Source organism: Rana temporaria, chromosome 5, assembly GCF_905171775.1.
Source record: "Rana temporaria chromosome 5, aRanTem1.1, whole genome shotgun sequence".
Classification (NCBI taxonomy): domain Eukaryota; kingdom Metazoa; phylum Chordata; class Amphibia; order Anura; family Ranidae; genus Rana; species Rana temporaria.
Window position 1 is genome coordinate 108,468,633 of NC_053493.1, and position 22,031 is coordinate 108,490,663.

At 48.2% G+C, this 22,031-nt stretch overlaps 1 protein-coding gene and 16 non-coding genes across 17 annotated transcripts; all 17 read right to left on the reverse strand.

The window, feature by feature from the left end:
• Positions 1-9,261: 9,261 nt before the first annotated feature.
• On the reverse strand, positions 9,262-13,616 carry LOC120941105. The gene is made up of 2 exons (XM_040354375.1): positions 12,626-13,616; positions 9,262-10,451 (listed from the first exon to the last, which is right to left on the reverse strand). The coding sequence occupies exons 1-2, from the start codon at positions 13,614-13,616 to the stop codon at positions 9,262-9,264; spliced, it is 2,181 nt and encodes a 726-aa protein (XP_040210309.1).
• A 492-nt stretch (positions 13,617-14,108) lies between these two features.
• Positions 14,109-14,223, reverse strand: LOC120942423. Its single transcript, XR_005750118.1, has one exon. It is a non-coding gene; the product is annotated as a U5 spliceosomal RNA (small nuclear RNA).
• A 344-nt stretch (positions 14,224-14,567) lies between these two features.
• On the reverse strand, positions 14,568-14,682 carry LOC120942424. Its single transcript, XR_005750119.1, has one exon. It is a non-coding gene; the product is annotated as a U5 spliceosomal RNA (small nuclear RNA).
• Positions 14,683-15,042: 360 nt separating this feature from the next.
• LOC120942425 lies at positions 15,043-15,157 on the reverse strand. The gene has a single exon (XR_005750120.1). It is a non-coding gene; the product is annotated as a U5 spliceosomal RNA (small nuclear RNA).
• Positions 15,158-15,495: 338 nt separating this feature from the next.
• On the reverse strand, positions 15,496-15,610 carry LOC120942426. Its single transcript, XR_005750121.1, has one exon. It is a non-coding gene; the product is annotated as a U5 spliceosomal RNA (small nuclear RNA).
• A 704-nt stretch (positions 15,611-16,314) lies between these two features.
• Positions 16,315-16,429, reverse strand: LOC120942427. Its single transcript, XR_005750122.1, has one exon. It is a non-coding gene; the product is annotated as a U5 spliceosomal RNA (small nuclear RNA).
• Positions 16,430-16,788: 359 nt separating this feature from the next.
• On the reverse strand, positions 16,789-16,903 carry LOC120942428. The gene has a single exon (XR_005750123.1). It is a non-coding gene; the product is annotated as a U5 spliceosomal RNA (small nuclear RNA).
• Positions 16,904-17,247: 344 nt separating this feature from the next.
• Positions 17,248-17,362, reverse strand: LOC120942429. Its single transcript, XR_005750124.1, has one exon. It is a non-coding gene; the product is annotated as a U5 spliceosomal RNA (small nuclear RNA).
• A 338-nt stretch (positions 17,363-17,700) lies between these two features.
• On the reverse strand, positions 17,701-17,815 carry LOC120942430. The gene has a single exon (XR_005750125.1). It is a non-coding gene; the product is annotated as a U5 spliceosomal RNA (small nuclear RNA).
• Positions 17,816-18,159: 344 nt separating this feature from the next.
• Positions 18,160-18,274, reverse strand: LOC120942431. The gene has a single exon (XR_005750126.1). It is a non-coding gene; the product is annotated as a U5 spliceosomal RNA (small nuclear RNA).
• A 335-nt stretch (positions 18,275-18,609) lies between these two features.
• On the reverse strand, positions 18,610-18,724 carry LOC120942433. Its single transcript, XR_005750127.1, has one exon. It is a non-coding gene; the product is annotated as a U5 spliceosomal RNA (small nuclear RNA).
• Positions 18,725-19,068: 344 nt separating this feature from the next.
• On the reverse strand, positions 19,069-19,183 carry LOC120942472. Its single transcript, XR_005750165.1, has one exon. It is a non-coding gene; the product is annotated as a U5 spliceosomal RNA (small nuclear RNA).
• Positions 19,184-19,527: 344 nt separating this feature from the next.
• LOC120942460 lies at positions 19,528-19,642 on the reverse strand. Its single transcript, XR_005750153.1, has one exon. It is a non-coding gene; the product is annotated as a U5 spliceosomal RNA (small nuclear RNA).
• A 351-nt stretch (positions 19,643-19,993) lies between these two features.
• On the reverse strand, positions 19,994-20,108 carry LOC120942434. The gene has a single exon (XR_005750128.1). It is a non-coding gene; the product is annotated as a U5 spliceosomal RNA (small nuclear RNA).
• Positions 20,109-20,446: 338 nt separating this feature from the next.
• On the reverse strand, positions 20,447-20,561 carry LOC120942469. Its single transcript, XR_005750162.1, has one exon. It is a non-coding gene; the product is annotated as a U5 spliceosomal RNA (small nuclear RNA).
• A 704-nt stretch (positions 20,562-21,265) lies between these two features.
• On the reverse strand, positions 21,266-21,380 carry LOC120942435. Its single transcript, XR_005750129.1, has one exon. It is a non-coding gene; the product is annotated as a U5 spliceosomal RNA (small nuclear RNA).
• Positions 21,381-21,724: 344 nt separating this feature from the next.
• LOC120942436 lies at positions 21,725-21,839 on the reverse strand. The gene has a single exon (XR_005750130.1). It is a non-coding gene; the product is annotated as a U5 spliceosomal RNA (small nuclear RNA).
• Between the last annotated feature and the right edge of the window lie 192 nt (positions 21,840-22,031).

Genomic DNA, 22,031 nt, shown 5'->3' on the forward strand with positions numbered 1-22,031 from the left:
GCACAGGAGGGGGACAGAGGCTGGGGACATGACACAGGAGGGGGACAGAGGCTGGGGACATGACACAGGAGGGGGACAGAGGCTGGGGACATGACACAGGAGGGGGACAGAGGCTGGGGACATGACACAGGAGGGGGACAGAGGCTGGGGACATGGCACAGGAGGGGGACAGAGGCTGGGGACATGGCACAGGAGGGGGACAGAGGCTGGGGACATGACACAGGAGGGGGACAGAGGCTGGGGACATGACACAGGAGGGGGACAGAGGCTGGGGACATGACACAGGAGGGGGACAGAGGCTGGGGACATGACACAGGAGGGGGACAGAGGCTGGGGACATGGCACAGGAGGGGGACAGAGGCTGGGGACATGGCACAGGAGGGGGACAGAGGCTGGGGACATGACACAGGAGGGGGACAGAGGCTGGGGACATGACACAGGAGGGGGACAGAGGCTGGGGACATGACACAGGAGGGGGACAGAGGCTGGGGACATGGCACAGGAGGGGGACAGAGGCTGGGGACATGGCACAGGAGGGGGACAGAGGCTGGGGACATGGCACAGGAGGGGGACAGAGGCTGGGGACATGGCACAGGAGGGGGACAGAGGCTGGGGACATGACACAGGAGGGGGACAGAGGCTGGGGACATGACACAGGAGGGGGACAAAGGCTGGGGACATGGCACAGGAGGGGGACAGAGGCTGGGGACATGACACAGGAGGGGGACAGAGGCTGGGGACATGGCACAGGAGGGGGACAGAGGCTGGGGACATGACACAGGAGGGGGACAGAGGCTGGGGACATGACACAAGAGGGGGACAGAGGCTGGGGACATGACACAGGAGGGGGACAGAGGCTGGGGACATGACACAGGAGGGGGACAGAGGCTGGGGACATGACACAGGAGGGGGACAGAGGCTGGGGACATGACACAGGAAGGGGACAGAGGCTGGGGACATGGCACAGGAGGGGGACAGAGGCTGGGGACATGACACAGGAGGGGGACAGAGGCTGGGGACATGGCACAGGAGGGGGACAGAGGCTGGGGACATGACACAGGAGGGGGACAGAGGCTGGGGACATGACACAAGAGGGGGACAGAGGCTGGGGACATGACACAAGAGGGGGACAGAGGCTGGGGACATGACACAGGAGGGGGACAGAGGCTGGGGACATGACACAGGAGGGGGACAGACGCTGGGGACATGGCACAGGAGGGGGACAGAGGCTGGGGACATGACACAGGAGGGGGACAGAGGCTGGGGACATGACACAGGAGGGGGACAGAGGCTGGGGACATGACACAGGAGGGGGACAGACGCTGGGGACATGACACAGGAGGGGGACAGACGCTGGGGACATGACACAGGAGGGGGACAGATGCTGGGGACATGACACAGGAGGGGGACAGACGCTGGGGACATGACACAGGAGGGGGACAGACGCTGGGGACATGACACAGGAGGGGGACAGACGCTGGGGACATGACACAGGAGGGGGACAGAGGCTGGGGACAGGCAGCCGCTGTTTAATCAATAACAATTGATTAAACAGTGGCTGCATGTGATGGCACAGTGGCTGCGTGTGATGGCACAGTGGTTGCGTTTGATGGGCACAGTGGTGACAATTGATGGCACAGTGGCTGCGTGTGATGGGCACAGTGGCAACAATTGATGGCACAGTGACTGCGTGTGTTGGCACAGTGACTGCGTGTGTTGGCACAGTGGCTGCGTGTGATGGCACAGTGGCTGCGTGTGATTGGCACAGTGGCTGCGTGTGATTGGCACAGTGGCTGCGTGTGATTGGCACAGTGGCTGCGTGTGATTGGCACAGTGGCTGCATGTGATTGGCACAGTGGCTGTGTTTGGGAACAGTGGCAACAATTGATTGCACAGTGGCTGCGTGTGATTGGCACAGTGGCTGTGTTTGATGGGAACAGTGGCTGCGTGTGATTGGCACAGTGGCTGCGTGTGATTGGCACAGTGGCTGCGTGTGATTGGCACAGTGGCTGCGTGTGATTGGCACAGTGGCTGCATGTGATTGGCACAGTGGCTGTGTTTGGGAACAGTGGCAACAATTGATTGCACAGTGGCTGCGTGTGATTGGCACAGTGGCTGCGTGTGATTGGCACAGTGGCTGCGTGTGATTGGCACAGTGGCTGCGTTTGATGGGCACAGTGGCTGCGTGTGATGGGCAGAGTGGCTGCGTTTGATGGGCAGAGTGGCTGCGTGTTATTGGCACAGTGGCTGCGTTTGATGGGCACAGTGGCTGCGTGTGATTGGCACAGTGGCTGCGTGTGATTGGCACAGTGGCTGTGTTTGGGAACAGTGGCTGCGTGTGATTGGCACAGTGGCTGTGTTTGGGAACAGTGGCTGCGTGTGATTGGCACAGTGGCGACAATTTATGGTGGCACAGTGGCTGCGTGTGTTGGCACAAGTGGCTGCATGTGTTGGCACAAGTGGCTGCATGTGTTGGCACAAGTGGATGCGTGTGTTGGCACAAGTGGCTGCGTGTGACCCCTCCCGGCCCTGCCTACTGTTATCACCGCGGCGGGGAACATTAGACAGCGTTCGTTTGAACAGCTGTTTTCCCCGCTGCGCATAGACACTCCCCCTTGGACGGATCTGTCCAATCGCGAGCAAGGGGGAGTGTCTATGTGACTCCCCCTTGCTCGCGATTGGACAGATCCGTCCAAGGGGGAGTGTCTATGCCATAGACACTCCCCCTTGGACGGATCTGTCCAATCGCGAGCAAGGGGGAGTGTCTATGTGACTCCCCCTTGCTCGCGATTGGACAGATCCGTCCAAGGGGGAGTGTCTATGCGCGGCGGGGAAAACAGCTGTTCAAACGAACAGCTGTTCGCCGGATTAAAAGGTCCGCCGGGCCGTAGTTTGCCCAGGTCTGATCTATGGGGTAGGCTCGATGCGTTTCGTGGACTTTTTCACTCATCAGGAGCAATTAGGAGCTAAGGATACCTATAATAAGAAATAAATAGTAGTCAGGTACTAGTTAGGGGTAGATAACTAGAGAGGGAATAGGGGGAGCACAACTAGGTGGTCCAAACACTCTTACCTGGGGTAATATATATGACAAGTAGAGAATAATGATGTTGATAAGAGGCATCAAAGGGGAGAGGAGAGTGACCCCAGTGGAAGAATTCCATGTCTTTATACTTGTTCCCAGGGCCGTCTTTAAGGCAGGGCAAAAGGTGCAGCTGGCCTGGGCCTTGTCATTGTTGTGGGGCCCAAGGCAGCTGCCTCAGACTTGCCAACTATCCTAGTTTAACTGCTTTACAACCGCACGCCGTCAAATGATGGCGGGCGGAATACCCTATTGTTCTGACAGGACGTCATATGACGTCCTGTCATTTAAAGCTGCTAGGGGGCGTGCATGCACCCGTCGCGTTACTGGGAACACAATGCGCGTGCCCGGTGCGATTGCCCAGTGACTGAGCAGGGACGTGGAGCTCTGTGTGTAAACTCTGTGCTCTGTGTGTAAATATAACTTTTGCGCAAACCAGTCACTATACGGTTATTGCGATTAAATTTTTTCATTTTTTTACCAAAAATATGTAGAAGAATACGTATCGTCCTAAACTGAGATAAAACATTTTTTTTTTTAAATGGGATATTTATTATAGCAAAAAGTTAAAAATATTGGGCTAGTTTCACGTACCTCAGCGCATAGTTTTGCCGGCGTAGCGTATCGAATATACGCTACGCCGACGGCGCGCAGAGAGCCCAGAGCAGTATTCACAAAGCACTTTTCGCCCGTACGTTGCGGCGGCGTAGCGTAATATGGTGGGCGTAAGCCTGCCTAATTCAAAATAGGCAGGTAGTGGGCGTGCTACATTTAAATTAACCGTGACCCATGTAAATGAAGGGCCGATCGAACGGCGCATGCGCGCATGCTCAGAATCACGTCGCATATACTCCATAAGATATGACGGCTCAATGCGAACGACGTGAACGTCACCTACGCACAGCCCCATTCATGTACGACTTATGTAAACAACGTCCATACCTTTGCATGGGTAGCGCCACCTATAGCAGGGATAACTTTACGATGGACGCACGCCTTACGTAAACGGCGTAGATTACAGCGACGGGGCGCAAGTACGTTCGTGAATAGGCGTATCTAGGTCATTTACATATTCGGCGCGTAAATCAATGGAAGCGCCCCTTGCGGCCAGCGTAAATATGCGCCCAAGATCCGACGGCGTAGGAGACTTACGTTGGTCGGATGGAGGCCAAATTCAGGCGTATCTAGTTAAGAGAATAGGGCGCATAGATACGACGGCGCATTTGTTCACTTACGCTGCGTATCTGTAGATACGCCAGCGTAAGTGTTCTGTGAATCTAGCCCATTGTGTTTTTTTTTAAATTTACGCTTTTTTTTTGTTTATAGCCCAAAAAATTCAAACCGCACAGGCGATCAAATACCACCAAAAGAAAGCTCTATTTGTGGGAAAAAAAGGACGTCAATTTTGTTTGTGAGCCACGTCGCACGACCGCACAATTGTCAGTTAAAGCGACGCAGTGCCGGAAGCTAAAAATTTGTCTGGGCAGGAAGGGGGTGTATGTGCACAGTAGGCAAGTGGTTAAATTCCCTTGTCCCTTAAAGTTTTAGTCCTGTGCTGAGTCCTGATATCTCAATGTAAAGTGCTGCTACTAATGCTGCCCAGCTCTGCCCTATTGTTGTGTACAGATGACTCACCTGCAGACCCTTGTGTTTACATGTAAATAACCGTCATTCATCTGCAAATAACGGGAGCATTAATATGTAAATAGCGGCGGCATTGATATGTAAATAAATGCATTATTCAAATGTATATCATGCCCCTCTGCATTGAGGAGGTGATGTGCTGTAACCTCTAGCAACCAATCAGTGAGCAGTATTACTGTACAGTAATCTCTAGCAACCAATCAATAGGCAGAAATCATGTGCTGTAACCTCTAGCAAATAATCAGTGAGCCCTAATGTGTGCTGTAACCTCTAGAAACCAGTCAGTAAGTGGTAATGATATGCTGTAACCTCTGGCAACCAATCACAATCGCTGCCTTATCTGATACAGTAAACTGATTTTAAGTCTAGCTGATATTTATTGCATGTCTCAGAGCACGTGGAGAGTGAAATTTGGGGGGGGGGGCAAAAAATGTTTTGCCCAGATTTCAATCAATATTAAAGATGGCCCTGCTTGTTCCATGTTAGTGGCTCAAACATAACTGAAGTCTAAGCATCAGTGTGATAGCCAGGTTGCCAGCCTTTTAGAAAGAGAGGTCAGCAATGGCAACCTACATATTATTCTGAGGAAAGGTTTCCTTTAGGTGTGTCCAATAACAAAATCTATAAAGACAGCACAGTAAAAGTCTTAAAAGTAGGCATAGCTGGCTTTATGCTTTCATGTATCAATATCATTGCTGTCCCTATGATTATTATTGTTATAATGTGGCAGGTCTGAGCAATCTGTTGTTACTTCATATTTTGATTCTTAACAGGTCTTTGGCTCACTCTTCAAACAGCATTTGTCACTGAATCGTTGCAAAAAAAGAAACTGTCAGGATTTCTTCATTGAAGTCACTGAAAAGAGCAGAAAGAGCAATATTGTGGAGTCCACAGGGAACTTAAACACCAATCTGTCTTCTATATGTACAGTCTCAGTGAACTAAAGTGCCAAGGAGATGAAAGCACTAGAAGCAAATGTCTGATAAGGCCTTTCTGTGCTTTTCCTTCTGGAGTTATTGAACTGCCCAGCTGTGAATCCCACGGAGAGATTCAAAAACAGATTTTGACTTTAAAGACTAACTTTGCTGTAAGCTAAAAACGTAAATGCTCTGTCTTTTATATCTTAATTTATTCCTAATGTTTCTTAAATGGCATCAAAAATTGGATTTCAAAGAATCGTGTTTTATATAGGATGGCGCTCATCTAGGAGCACAGCAAGAGAATATGTAAAACATATGGCTGCCCTTTCAAACATACACCTTGAAAGTTTTCCAAACTACTGCTGTTCCATCCTAATTAGGCTAACCAAAGAAGACTCATGTACGCTGAAAGCATATTTGAACTCAAAGAAAATGTAATATACTTCACCTGAACGGTTTTCAGATGTGGTTAGATTCTTCAATTTGACCTGGTGATTCTACCAGTAATACATTTCCAGTCCTAGCCACTTAAAGACCAAGCCTTTTCTGGCATTTTTTGTTTACAAGTTTAAATCTGTATTTTTTGATCGAAAAATACTCATTACCCCCAAACATTATATATTTTTTTCTAGCAGACCTCCTAGGGAACAAATTGTCAATCGCTGCAGTTTTTCATGTCACATGGAATTTGATCAACACATTTTCTAATGCAATTAAAAAAAAAATACACTTTAATTTATTAAAAACAAAACATAATATATATCCCAATTTATGAAATATGAAAGATAATATTACATTAAGTAAATATATACCTAACATGTCACGCTTTAAAATTGTGCACACTCGTGGAATGACAACAAACTCTGGAACTTAAAAATCTCCATAGGTGACTCTTTAAAAAAATTTACAGGTCACCTGTTTAGAGTTACATAGGAAGTCTAGTGGGAGAATTATTGCTCTCCCTCTATCGTTCGTGGCAATACCTCACATGTGTGGTGCGAACACTGTTTACGTACCTAGGTATGTGTTCGCTTCTGCACGAGCACGGAGGGATGGGGGCACTTTAAATTTTCTTTTTACACCATACCTTTAATTTTTTATTTTTGCATTTTTTTTCCTATTACAAAGAATGTAAACATCCCTTAGAAAAAAAGGATAACAGTTCCTCTTTATGGAGAGATCTGGGGTCAAAAGCAAAGTATAAATAGATTTTGATATTTTGGTTAAAACATTTTTTAACTTCCACCCTGGACCAGAAGTGGTGCATGACGTTGCTCCGGGCTGCCAAGGCCATAGAGGAGACGATCAAAGATTTAGTATTTTATCATCTCTGTGATCAGCCAGCCGCAGCATCGGATAGTTTCTCCAGTGGAAACGGTAAACCAGAGAAACACAGATTCACAAAGGGAGGGGGAGGACACCCCCCTCCTGCTGCTTCTAAAAGTGTTCCAGTGGCTCATGAGACACTGAGAACGCTTTTAAGAGAAAGCCATACGCTGGCTGAAAAAAAAAATACTGAGGTTATGTCCGATAGCCACAGCCATAATCCAGGTAAACCACAGCGTATATATACGTATTGTGGTCAGCAAGTGGCTAAGGAGTACAACACTCACTTGCCCTTTGGTATTAGAACAACAGAAATAGGATAGAACTATGGAGTTTTCTGACAGGGAGACCAGCCCACAAGAACACTCCGATCAGCGCTCTCTGCCATTGGCTGAGGGCGCTGATCAGGAGTCGGACGGCTACTGGTTTTCCAACATGCACGTCCGACAGACCGACATACACACAGGCAGAATGTTGGCCGTTTATTTTTTAAACTAGAAAATGTCTCCCAAAAATTTCCCCATGTGTACCGGGCTTAACAGGTGAGTGGTTAACTGGGTGAGTATGTTTATGAGTAAAGTTTGTTGCCTTATGTTTTAGTTTTTTTAGGCTTTGTATTATCTTTCTGCAGTGTGGACAGGATGAAATTGAATATGCATGAATGCAGAAGTGCAGCGGTCATCTTTAAGGAGACCACTTTACAAAAGTTGCATTGAAGTGGAATCAGTGGTGCGTGGTCAGAGACCATTGGATCTGATGCTGTGCTGCCCAGGAGAAGAGTGTGGATCAGAGACTGCTGGTGATCCACTTTTTCTATTGAAAAGCCTGTGGCGTGCATAACACAACCCAAAAAATCCTCCCGGTGCAGAAAAAATGTGCACACACATAAAGAGTAATACACAAAAACGTGCAAACATCAAGTGGTCCTCCGTGAGACACGGACCCAACTTCCTTGGAGGGTCTGCCAAAACAGAACCCTCCCAGGTAAGGCTACCCCAAAGGAAGACCCTATGAGAGCAGGCGAACTAACCCAGAAGGCCATGTCCACCCACTCCCAAGACGTTAAGGGCTGGCCCGAGGACCGGCACCCTACTAATCACACACAAGGTGTACAAACGTGCACCAAACAAAAAAAGACATAAAGTGACAAACACGGGGAAAAATATAAATGAAAGTGGGGGAGAAGGAAGGTGGGAGATGTGAGTGGAAAGTGACCATTGTGCAATACGATGCCCGGCCCTCCGGCCAGGAAACAAAAATTCCTCTGGTCCCAGCCAAAAGGCCCAGCCCTAGAGGCAGGTGTAAAAAGGGTGTTTGTGGAGTCGTGGCCCTGGTGCCATACGAGTAAGTGCCCTCTCAAACACTTGTGCAATGTATGGCACCCCTGGACTGCCACTCCAGGGTCACTATCTCCACAGGCTTTTCAACGGACCCTGACCCCCGGCCCGGACCAGCAGCACCCTTTCCAGCCAGGAAGGTAGGAGCTCTGAGAGATTGGCGAAAGCCCACGCCAATAGGCTACTCCCACCTAATCACATTCAGGAAATACTAAATGTTCCCCCAAGGAGAAGGAGGAGCTAGTGTTCGCTCCCGAACAACTGACCAGGGCAGGCACCACCAAATCCAGGCCAGAGGCCCGGCCCCTCAGCTTCGACCTCATGTTTCTCCATCCAAATCAGAAGGCTTCCGCCTCCACACCAGCAGGTTTAGCATCTGCCGACCGCCATCCCTTTCCACCTCACCGTGTACTGGGGACGGTCAGCATAGCACCACCTACTGGCAACTGATAAGAACAGATTTTTTTTTATTATTATTTTATTTAAAATTCCACAGATAAAATACAGAGAAACATTGATAAGCCAGGCATCAAAAAATTCACCGAAACTCATGGTTGTTACTCTCCACGGAAATCTTTAGTAAAAGGCAATATTTAAGTTTATTTTGCAAAGCAAATATACAAAAAACAAATACTTTCAACAGGGTACATTCTGCTCTGTACTGCGACGCAGCGCATAAATACACTACATAACAATACAGTTCCAAGCATACAATTAAATTACATTCATCCATCCTGCGGTATGATGCCTGATGTGTTGCGCAGAGTTATGAAACCCCGAAACATCACATCATGCATGACGCCGCATTACCCTGAAAACAGTAGTTAAAAAAAAACGTGTCAAAAAAAAAAGTCAATGTCAGTGTAAACATACAGGCGGGGAAGGGGAAATCTTCAGACGTCCTCTTTCTCCTTAAAGTCCATCAAGGTATAGTCTCTCAGCAGGCTGAAGATCAGTCTGCGACAGTCCTCGATGGACATCCTCTGCCGGTGGTGAACGCGGCGGTTTCTGGCATACCATAAAGCGTCCTTAAAGCAACACAGCAGCACACCCAGAAAACATGATGAGATGTTTCCTCCTGGATAATGCAAAAGGGGCAGTGCGTGTATCTGCCCAGGTGTCTGGCATGCAAGAATGTCCTGAGTAGCAATCCCCCTTGGATTGCCATCCATGCCTGATCTTTGTGCCTGTTGATGAGTCTCTTTGAAGAAACATTCCTCCAAACCACTTTGCAAGTGGCTGAAGGGAGGCCTGGAATCGACTCCAAGATGTCCGATGCTCTGATCAACTTGTAGATAGTTTTTGGCTTCCACAAGTCAGGCTTAACTCCATGCAGCCCCAGCTCCTTGATGAACTTGAAAGTATCCAAGTAATACCATGGAGGGTCCCAGTTGTAGGGGACGGAACTGTCCCATTTGTCCCATCCAAGAGACCTCCAAAGAGGCAGGAGGAAAAAACGGGACATGGAGTTACCGCCAGAGTCCACAGTTCTGTCAACCAAAGTCCTGCGGATGCAGTTACAGGCAAAGAACACCCTCAGTAATGTGGCGATGTCAGGCACGCCCTTACCGCCCTTGAGAGGTTCCTTGAACATAACAGTCCGCTTTACTCTGTCCATTTTGGAGCCCCAGATGAAGTGAAACACCGCCCTGGTGATGGCCTTGCAGGTGTTGTCCTGGGGGGGCCAGGCCTGGGCGAGGTACTGCAACACAGGGAGAATCTCGCTGCGGAGTACCAGTGTTTTCCCTTCGATGGTAAGTACTCTGTTGCTCCAAAGTCCAAACTTCTGTCTCATCTTAGCCAGTCTTTCCTCCCAGGACTTCAGGGCTGCGCCCTCCGCTCCAAACCAGACTCCAAGAATTTTGATGAAATCCGCTTTGAGGCTGAACGGTATGGGTGCAGAAGAAGGCAGGAACCACTTTCCGAAGAGCATGACTTCCGACTTCCCGCAGTTGACCTTTGCCCCCGAAGCTTGGCCGAAGTCCTCGCACGTCTGGACGAGTGTGTCGATGGAGCGCTGGTCGGCACAGAACACCGTCACGTCATCCATGTAGAGCGAGCACTTGACCTCCCGTCTTTCCGGTCCTGGTGCGGTAATCCCTCTGATCTCTGGGTTCCGTCTGATGCTTTGGGCGAATAGCTCTATACAGCAAACAAAAAGCAGAGGTGAGAGAGGGCAGCCTTGTCTGACCCCCGAGAGAACCTCAAAGGGGTCAGTTTTCCAACCATTTACCAGCACCAAACTACAAATGTCTTTATACATTACATTAACATACGAACAAAACAGTTCCCCAAGACCAAGCCTGCGCAGGGTTCTGCACATGAACTCATGGGAGACACAGTCAAAGGCCTTCTCCTGGTCAAGACTGACCAGGGCCGCATGCACACGGCGGTCCTGGATGTACTGGACCGTGTCCCTGACAAGCGCGAGGCTGTCTGCAATCCTTCTGCCAGGAATGCCACAAGTTTGATCCGGGTGGATGATCTGTCCGATGACAGATTTCAGCCTGTTGGCCAAAACCTTGGCGAGGATTTTGTAGTCCACGTTCAAAAGAGAGATCGGACGCCAATGTTTCAGGTCCGATCTCTCCCCTTTGCGCTTATACAAAATCGTGATCATCCCCTCTCTCAGTGAAGGAGGCATTCTGCCCTCCACCACCATCTCCTCGTACAGCTCGAGCAGGTCCGGGCCCACGAGGTCCCACAGGGCTACATAGAGCTCAACTGGGAGACCATCGCAGCCCGGGGTCCTGCCCCGCCTAAAGGATTTAGCGGCAGAGTGCAGCTCCTCCAACACCAGGGGGGCGTTGACGGTCGATGAACCTGCAGGATCAATTTGGTTAGTGATACCTGACAGGAACCTGTCGGCTGCCTCCGAGTCCGTTTCTTTCGGGGAGTAGAGGTTGGTGTAGTAGTCTTCAACTACTTGCATTACAGCCTCCTTCCCCTTCTGGAGAGTTCCGGTCTCGTCACGCAGTTCAGACAAGGGAGTGTGTCCTGAATGGAGTTTCCTGAAAAAGAAAGAGTTACACTTCTCACCTTTCTCAAGATTCTCCACCTTGGCACGGAAGACAATGTGCCTGGATTCTTCCTCAAAGTACCCTTTCAGGCTCTTCTTGGTGTCCTCCAGGTCCTGCCTAACGTCCCAGCCGCAGTGGTGAAGGTCCTGCAGGGACTGCAACTCACGTTGCAGTCTCCTGAGTTCCTTCTTCCTTGCACACACTTGCTGTCGTCCCCTTGCCTGAAAGAAGCTGCGCAGCTTAACTTTCACAACCTCCCACCAATCACTTACCATTCCGAAGAATCTCTTTTCCTCCGTCCAAGAGGCATAGGCCTCCCGGAGTTCCCCCATCAATTCCTCATTTTCCAGCAGGGTGGTATTCAGCTTCCAGGAACCTGGTCCGTGAGCAAAGCTCTCGCCCAGTTCACCCCGAAAGTGAATGGCCCTGTGGTCAGAGAAAAAGCAGGGGATCATGAAGAACTCACGATGCTTGACTGCTCTTGAAGTGAGCACGAAGTCAATCCTGGAACGCACAGATCCATCGGGTCGGCACCATGAATAATTCACGGTACCTTGCCCTATGGATCCCACGGCGTCCCGTAAGGATGCCTCCGAGATCATCTCCTTGAGCAGTTTAGAAGTAGCATCAAGTTTTGCGTATATGCTAGAACTGCGGCCATCCTCCTCTATCGGACAGTTAAAATCACCGCCGATCACTACTGCTCTGGTGGTGACAAGTTGCATTAATGGAAAAGATTGAGATCTCAGCCATAATGAAAAAGGGGTATGAGGTCTAGTTAGCAAGGGGCCGAACTTACCTCCCCGAAGGGGGCGGGTGGCTCCTCCATCTCCACAGCTGCCTGTTCTGGGTACTGGGTTATGCCCAGTTCCTCCAGGACTTCCTCAACTGTCTCACTGAAGTTGGCGGTGGGGATAGGCACATAGTCGGCCATATTCTCCTCCTCGCCTTCCTCACCTGCAGACTCCAGGTCCTCCACTACTTGCCCTGGTCCAGCGCTTTCGTGCTGGACCCCGTTGGGCCGTTTGGTGGAGGTGGCGGGTTGTTCTGCCAATGGGCTCACAGGCTTCCGTTTCCGGCCTCCTGTTTGGCCACTGGCAGGGGTGGAAGGGGGGAGGGCGGGGAAGTCCTCCATGGAGGACAGGTATGGGGTGGGCGGTGGGGCAGGAAGGGTCTCCTCTGAGCCAGAGGGGGTGGGTGGGGGTGGGACAGAGGAGGGGACGTGGACAGGGACGGGGACAGGGGCAAGGACAAGGACAGGGGCAGGGGCAGGGGCTGGGGCAGGGGTATACTTACCTGTGGCCTTCCGAGGCTCTTTTGGTTTGCTTTCGGTCGGCTTCTTCCCAGAGCTGGAGGCTGGTTTACCCTGGATCAGGGCTCCAGCATAGGTCCGGGTCCTTTGGGGGCAGTGCCTGAAGGTGTGCTCTGGCAATCCGCAGAGGTTGCAGGCTTTGGGCCTAGGACAGTCCTTGGTCTCGTGGCCTGTAACCCGACAGATCTTGCAAGCAAGTTCTGTACACTCCTTTCCCATGTGTCCGGGACGGCCACATCTGTTGCAGTTGTAGGGTATCCCGGAGTAGAAAAGGTGTCCTGCAGATGATCCTAGCGAGAAGCACGCCTGCAGGTGCTGTAAGTCCCCCGAACGGTCTTTCCTGAGCTTGCATAGCACAGACCACTTCCCAATCCAGAAGCCGTTGACATCAAGGATTCGGACTGGGTCCTTTACCACGGTGCAAAACCTCTGTAGGTAGGTGGTTATGTCTCTGCTTTGGGTATGGGGATTCCGCATGGCCACCGTCACCCACTTCTCGTCCTGTGTTATAGGGCAGTTCGCAACGAACTTCCGAAAAGGGGATTCAGGGCCACTGGTCTTCACCATCTCCCAGTATCGTCTGCAGACTTGGAAAGACCCGAAAGTGATGTAGAAGATCCCTCTTGCGAAGGACTGCACCGAAAGCGTCTCCGCTTTGCTGAAGCCCTGCTCCAGGATCATCTTCTTTCCGAAGATCTCCGAGGTCATGTCAGGGACTCTTCCGTTCACCTCTTTCAGCTGCAGCACGACCGTCTGCTTCATCCAGGGCTCCAAGGTTGGCAGCCCGTCTGCAGGAAATTTCGGCTTCGCTGGTCTCGGTTGGCTGGCGCCGGCCGGGATGGAGGTGGAGGTTGAGGCGGAGACATTCTCGGGGACCTCGGAGGAAGTGGCTGGGGCAGGGTTCTTCCTCATCATCTCTTCAGTCTCCTTCGTCTCGATCAGGTCACTTTTCAGTCTTCTTCTGGCTTTTCCCATCTTCGAGAAGTCTGGAAGTCGCTTCGGAGTTCTTCGGCGGCTTCCTTCCTTGTTCCTCGACGTCTTCGCTCTTAGCCTTTACAAAGGCCTCGACATCTACTTCCGAAGGTAGTAATGCGTATCTCCTCATCTCTTCTAGATTTTTGCGTTTTGGAAGAGAAACCAGAGTATACCCACCAAATGTCCTCACCCGGTACCCGCAGAACGAAGACACTGCTCTACTCATGGAGACTCCAAGACAGCCTAATTTGCATGTCTGCGCAGGCTGCATGGGGACGGGAATCAGCAGGCACGCGTAACAATCGGCTTCAATCAGAATGATATAAGGCGCACGGCCATGGAATTGGGGCAAATATATGCGTAGGTGGACCAAGACCATTAAATTGTTTTCTAGACTGCATTGACCACCACCACCAACAACAACAACATTAACACCGTCTACATGCCTTTCCGAATCAAAGGAACTCAAGCTTTTTTTCACCATATTAAGGAAGCCCGGCATTAACCAGGCATCAAAAAATTCACCGAAACTCATGGTTGTTCCTCTCCACGGAAATCTTTAGTAAAAGGCGAAAGATTTTTTCGTTCTGAAGAGAAACCAGAGTGTAACTAACCCATATACTAAAAAGAAGTCCCTGCCTGGCAGAACACAGATGCTGTTCAACACATGGTGACTCCAAGACAGTCTAATTTGCATAGACATGCAAATTTGGCTGTCTGCATGGGGGCAGGAATCAGCAGGCATGCGTAACAATCGGCTTTTATCAGAACAATATAAGGCGCACGGCCATGGAATTGGGGGCAAATATATGCGTAGGTGGACCAAGACCATTAAATTGTTTTCTAGACTGCATTGACCACCACCACCACCACCAACAACAACAACATTAACACCGTCTACGTGCCTTTCCCAATCAAAGGAACTCAAGCTTTTTTTCACCATATTAAGGAAGCCCGGCATTAACCAGGCATCAAAAAATTCACCGAAACTCATGGTTGTTCCTCTCCACGGAAATCTTTAGTAAAAGGCGAAAGATTTTTTCGTTCTGAAGAGAAACCAGAGTGTAACTAACCCATATACTAAAAAAGAAGTCCCTGCCTGGCAGAACACAGATGCTGTTCAACTCATGGTGACTCCAAGACAGTCTAATTTGCATAGACATGCAAATTTGGCTGTCTGCATGGGGGCAGGAATCAGCAGGCATGCGTAACAATCGGCTTTTATCAGAACAATATAAGGCGCACGGCCATGGAATTGGGGGCAAATATATGCGTAGGTGGACCAAGACCATCAAATTGTTTTCTAGACTGCATTGACCACCACCACCACCACCACCAACACCACCAACAACAACAACAACATTAACACCGTCTACATGCCTTTCCGAATCAAAGGAACTCAAGCTTTTTTTCACCATATTAAGGAAGCCCGGCATTAACCAGGCATCAAAAAATTCACCGAAACTCATGGTTGTTCCTCTCCACGGAAATCTTTAGTAAAAGGCGAAAGATTTTTTCGTTCTGAAGAGAAACCAGAGTGTAACTAACCCATACACTAAAAAGAGGTCCCTGCCTGGCAGAACACAGATGCTGTTCAACTCATGGTGACTCCAAGACAGCCTAATTTGCATAGACATGCAAATTTGGCTGTCTGCATGGGGGCAGGAATCAGCAGGCATGCGTAACAATCGGCTTTTATCAGAACAATATAAGGCGCACGGCCATGGAATTGGGGGCAAATATATGCGTAGGTGGACCAAGACCATTAAATTGTTTTCTAGACTGCATTGACCACCACCACCAACAACAACAACATTAACACCGTCTACATGCCTTTCCGAATCAAAGGAACTCAAGCTTTTTTTCACCATATTAAGGAAGCCCGGCATTAACCAGGCATCAAAAAATTCACCGAAACTCATGGTTGTTCCTCTCCACGGAAATCTTTAGTAAAAGGCGAAAGATTTTTTCGTTCTGAAGAGAAACCAGAGTGTAACTAACCCATATACTAAAAAGAAGTCCCTGCCTGGCAGAACACAGATGCTGTTCAACTCATGGTGACTCCAAGACAGTCTAATTTGCATAGACATGCAAATTTGGCTGTCTGCATGGGGGCAGGAATCAGCAGGCATGCGTAACAATCGGCTTTTATCAGAACAATATAAGGCGCACGGCCATGGAATTGGGGGCAAATATATGCGTAGGTGGACCAAGACCATCAAATTGTTTTCTAGACTGCATTGACCACCACCACCACCAACAACAACATTAACACCGTCTACGTGCCTTTCCGAATCAAAGGAACTCAAGCTTTTTTCATGATCATGGTGTCTCCCCTGCCAGAGTGTAACTAACCCATATACTAAAAAAAAAAAGAGGTCCCTGCCTGGCAGAACACAGATGCTGCTCAACTCATGGTGACTCCAAGACAGCCTAATTTGCATAGACATGCAAATTTGGCTGTCTGCATGGGGGCAGGAATCAGCAGGCATGCGTAACAATCGGCTTTTATCAGAACAATATAAGGCGCACGGCCATGGAATTGGGGGCAAATATATGCGTAGGTGGACCAAGACCATTAAATTGTTTTCTAGACTGCATTGACCACCACCACCACCACCAACAACAACAACATTAACACCGTCTACGTGCCTTTCCCAATCAAAGGAACTCAAGCTTTTTTTCACCATATTAAGGAAGCCCGGCATTAACCAGGCATCAAAAAATTCACCGAAACTCATGGTTGTTCCTCTCCACGGAAATCTTTAGTAAAAGGCGAAAGATTTTTTCGTTCTGAAGAGAAACCAGAGTGTAACTAACCCATACACTAAAAAGAGGTCCCTGCCTGGCAGAACACAGATGCTGTTCAACTCATGGTGACTCCAAGACAGTCTAATTTGCATAGACATGCAAATTTGGCTGTCTGCATGGGGGCAGGAATCAGCAGGCATGCGTAACAATCGGCTTTTATCAGAACAATATAAGGCGCACGGCCATGGAATTGGGGGCAAATATATGCGTAGGTGGACCAAGACCATCAAATTGTTTTCTAGACTGCATTGACCACCACCACCACCACCACCACCACCACCACCAACAACAACAACATTAACACCGTCTACATGCCTTTCCGAATCAAAGGAACTCAAGCTTTTTTTCACCATATTAAGGAAGCCCGGCATTAACCAGGCATCAAAAAATTCACCGAAACTCATGGTTGTTCCTCTCCACGGAAATCTTTAGTAAAAGGCGAAAGATTTTTTCGTTCTGAAGAGAAACCAGAGTGTAACTAACCCATATACTAAAAAGAAGTCCCTGCCTGGCAGAACACAGATGCTGTTCAACTCATGGTGACTCCAAGACAGTCTAATTTGCATAGACATGCAAATTTGGCTGTCTGCATGGGGGCAGGAATCAGCAGGCATGCGTAACAATCGGCTTTTATCAGAACAATATAAGGCGCACGGCCATGGAATTGGGGGCAAATATATGCGTAGGTGGACCAAGACCATTAAATTGTTTTCTAGACTGCATTGACCACCACCACCACCACCAACAACAACAACATTAACACCGTCTACGTGCCTTTCCCAATCAAAGGAACTCAAGCTTTTTTTCACCATATTAAGGAAGCCCGGCATTAACCAGGCATCAAAAAATTCACCGAAACTCATGGTTGTTCCTCTCCACGGAAATCTTTAGTAAAAGGCGAAAGATTTTTTCGTTCTGAAGAGAAACCAGAGTGTAACTAACCCATACACTAAAAAGAGGTCCCTGCCTGGCAGAACACAGATGCTGTTCAACTCATGGTGACTCCAAGACAGCCTAATTTGCATAGACATGCAAATTTGGCTGTCTGCATGGGGGCAGGAATCAGCAGGCATGCGTAACAATCGGCTTTTATCAGAACAATATAAGGCGCACGGCCATGGAATTGGGGGCAAATATATGCGTAGGTGGACCAAGACCATTAAATTGTTTTCTAGACTGCATTGACCACCACCACCAACAACAACAACATTAACACCGTCTACATGCCTTTCCGAATCAAAGGAACTCAAGCTTTTTTTCACCATATTAAGGAAGCCCGGCATTAACCAGGCATCAAAAAATTCACCGAAACTCATGGTTGTTCCTCTCCACGGAAATCTTTAGTAAAAGGCGAAAGATTTTTTCGTTCTGAAGAGAAACCAGAGTGTAACTAACCCATATACTAAAAAGAAGTCCCTGCCTGGCAGAACACAGATGCTGTTCAACTCATGGTGACTCCAAGACAGTCTAATTTGCATAGACATGCAAATTTGGCTGTCTGCATGGGGGCAGGAATCAGCAGGCATGCGTAACAATCGGCTTTTATCAGAACAATATAAGGCGCACGGCCATGGAATTGGGGGCAAATATATGCGTAGGTGGACCAAGACCATTAAATTGTTTTCTAGACTGCATTGACCACCACCACCACCACCACCAACAACAACATTAACACCGTCTACGTGCCTTTCCCAATCAAAGGAACTCAAGCTTTTTTTCACCATATTAAGGAAGCCCGGCATTAACCAGGCATCAAAAAATTCACCGAAACTCATGGTTGTTCCTCTCCACGGAAATCTTTAGTAAAAGGCGAAAGATTTTTTCGTTCTGAAGAGAAACCAGAGTGTAACTAACCCATATACTAAAAAGAAGTCCCTGCCTGGCAGAACACAGATGCTGTTCAACTCATGGTGACTCCAAGACAGTCTAATTTGCATAGACATGCAAATTTGGCTGTCTGCATGGGGGCAGGAATCAGCAGGCATGCATAACAATCGGCTTTTATCAGAACAATATAAGGCGCACGGCCATGGAATTGAGGGCAAATATATGCGTAGGTGGACCAAGACCATCAAATTGTTTTCTAGACTGCATTGACCACCACCAACAACAACAACATTAACACCGTCTACATGCCTTTCCGAATCAAAGGAACTCAAGCTTTTTTTCACCATATTAAGGAAGCCCGGCATTAACCAGGCATCAAAAAATTCACCGAAACTCATGGTTGTTCCTCTCCACGGAAATCTTTAGTAAAAGGCGAAAGATTTTTTCGTTCTGAAGAGAAACCAGAGTGTAACTAACCCATACACTAAAAAGAAGTCCCTGCCTGGCAGAACACAGATGCTGTTCAACTCATGGTGACTCCAAGACAGTCTAATTTGCATAGACATGCAAATTTGGCTGTCTGCATGGGGGCAGGAATCAGCAGGCATGCGTAACAATCGGCTTTTATCAGAACAATATAAGGCGCACGGCCATGGAATTGGGGGCAAATATATGCGTAGGTGGACCAAGACCATTAAATTGTTTTCTAGACTGCATTGACCACCACCACCACCACCAACAACAACAACATTAACACCGTCTACGTGCCTTTCCCAATCAAAGGAACTCAAGCTTTTTTTCACCATATTAAGGAAGCCCGGCATTAACCAGGCATCAAAAAATTCACCGAAACTCATGGTTGTTCCTCTCCACGGAAATCTTTAGTAAAAGGCGAAAGATTTTTTCGTTCTGAAGAAAAACCAGAGTGTAACTAACCCATACACTAAAAAGAGGTCCCTGCCTGGCAGAACACAGATGCTGTTCAACTCATGGTGACTCCAAGACAGCCTAATTTGCATAGACATGCAAATTTGGCTGTCTGCATGGGGGCAGGAATCAGCAGGCATGCGTAACAATCGGCTTTTATCAGAACAATATAAGGCGCACGGCCATGGAATTGGGGGCAAATATATGCGTAGGTGGACCAAGACCATTAAATTGTTTTCTAGACTGCATTGACCACCACCACCACCACCACCAACAACAACATTAACACCGTCTACGTGCCTTTCCCAATCAAACGAACTCAAGCTTTTTTTCACCATATTAAGGAAGCCCGGCATTAACCAGGCATCAAAAATTTCACCGAAACTCATGGTTGTTCCTCTCCACGGAAATCTTTAGTAAAAGGCGAAAGATTTTTTCGTTCTGAAGAGAAACCAGAGTGTAACTAACCCATATACTAAAAAAGAAGTCCCTGCCTGGCAGAACACAGATGCTGTTCAACTCATGGTGACTCCAAGACAGTCTAATTTGCATAGACATGCAAATTTGGCTGTCTGCATGGGGGCAGGAATCAGCAGGCATGCGTAACAATCGGCTTTTATCAGAACAATATAAGGCGCACGGCCATGGAATTGGGGGCAAATATATGCGTAGGTGGACCAAGACCATCAAATTGTTTTCTAGACTGCATTGACCACCACCACCACCACCACCACCAACAACAACAACATTAACACCGTCTACATGCCTTTCCGAATCAAAGGAACTCAAGCTTTTTTTCACCATATTAAGGAAGCCCGGCATTAACCAGGCATCAAAAAATTCACCGAAACTCATGGTTGTTCCTCTCCACGGAAATCTTTAGTAAAAGGCGAAAGATTTTTTCGTTCTGAAGAGAAACCAGAGTGTAATTAACCCATACACTAAAAAGAGGTCCCTGCCTGGCAGAACACAGATGCTGTTCAACTCATGTTGACTCCAAGACAGCCTAATTTGCATAGACATGCAAATTTGGCTGTCTGCATGGGGGCAGGAATCAGCAGGCATGCGTAACAATCGGCTTTTATCAGAACAATATAAGGCGCACGGCCATGGAATTGGGGGCAAATATATGCGTAGGTGGACCAAGACCATTAAATTGTTTTCTAGACTGCATTGACCACCACCACCAACAACAACAACATTAACACCGTCTACATGCCTTTCCGAATCAAAGGAACTCAAGCTTTTTTTCACCATATTAAGGAAGCCCGGCATTAACCAGGCATCAAAAAATTCACCGAAACTCATGGTTGTTCCTCTCCACGGAAATCTTTAGTAAAAGGCGAAAGATTTTTTCATTCTGAAGAGAAACCAGAGTGTAACTAACCCATATACTAAAAAGAAGTCCCTGCCTGGCAGAACACAGATGCTGTTCAACTCATGGTGACTCCAAGACAGTCTAATTTGCATAGACATGCAAATTTGGCTGTCTGCATGGGGGCAGGAATCAGCAGGCATGCGTAACAATCGGCTTTTATCAGAACAATATAAGGCGCACGGCCATGGAATTGGGGGCAAATATATGCGTAGGTGGACCAAGACCATCAAATTGTTTTCTAGACTGCATTGACCACCACCACCAACAACAACAACATTAACACCGTCTACGTGCCTTTCCGAATCAAAGGAACTCAAGCTTTTTTCATGATCATGGTGTCTCCCCTGCCAGAGTGTAACTAACCCATATACTAATAAAAAAAAGAGGTCCCTGCCTGGCAGAACACAGATGCTGCTCAACTCATGGTGACTCCAAGACAGCCTAATTTGCATAGACATGCAAATTTGGCTGTCTGCATGGGGGCAGGAATCAGCAGGCATGCGTAACAATCGGCTTTTATCAGAACAATATAAGGCGCACGGCCATGGAATTGGGGGCAAATATATGCGTAGGTGGACCAAGACCATTAAATTGTTTTCTAGACTGCATTGACCACCACCACCACCACCAACAACAACAACATTAACACCGTCTACGTGCCTTTCCCAATCAAAGGAACTCAAGCTTTTTTTCACCATATTAAGGAAGCCCGGCATTAACCAGGCATCAAAAAATTCACCGAAACTCATGGTTGTTCCTCTCCACGGAAATCTTTAGTAAAAGGCGAAAGATTTTTTCGTTCTGAAGAGAAACCAGAGTGTAACTAACCCATACACTAAAAAGAGGTCCCTGCCTGGCAGAACACAGATGCTGTTCAACTCATGGTGACTCCAAGACAGCCTAATTTGCATAGACATGCAAATTTGGCTGTCTGCATGGGGGCAGGAATCAGCAGGCATGCGTAACAATCGGCTTTTATCAGAACAATATAAGGCGCACGGCCATGGAATTGGGGGCAAATATATGCGTAGGTGGACCAAGACCATTAAATTGTTTTCTAGACTGCATTGACCACCACCACCACCACCAACAACAACAACATTAACACCGTCTACGTGCCTTTCCCAATCAAAGGAACTCAAGCTTTTTTTCACCATATTAAGGAAGCCCGGCATTAACCAGGCATCAAAAAATTCACCGAAACTCATGGTTGTTCCTCTCCACGGAAATCTTTAGTAAAAGGCGAAAGATTTTTTCGTTCTGAAGAGAAACCAGAGTGTAACTAACCCATATACTAAAAAAGAAGTCCCTGCCTGGCAGAACACCGATGCTGTTCAACTCATGGTGACTCCAAGACAGTCTAATTTGCATAGACATGCAAATTTGGCTGTCTGCATGGGGGCAGGAATCAGCAGGCATGCGTAACAATCGGCTTTTATCAGAACAATATAAGGCGCACGGCCATGGAATTG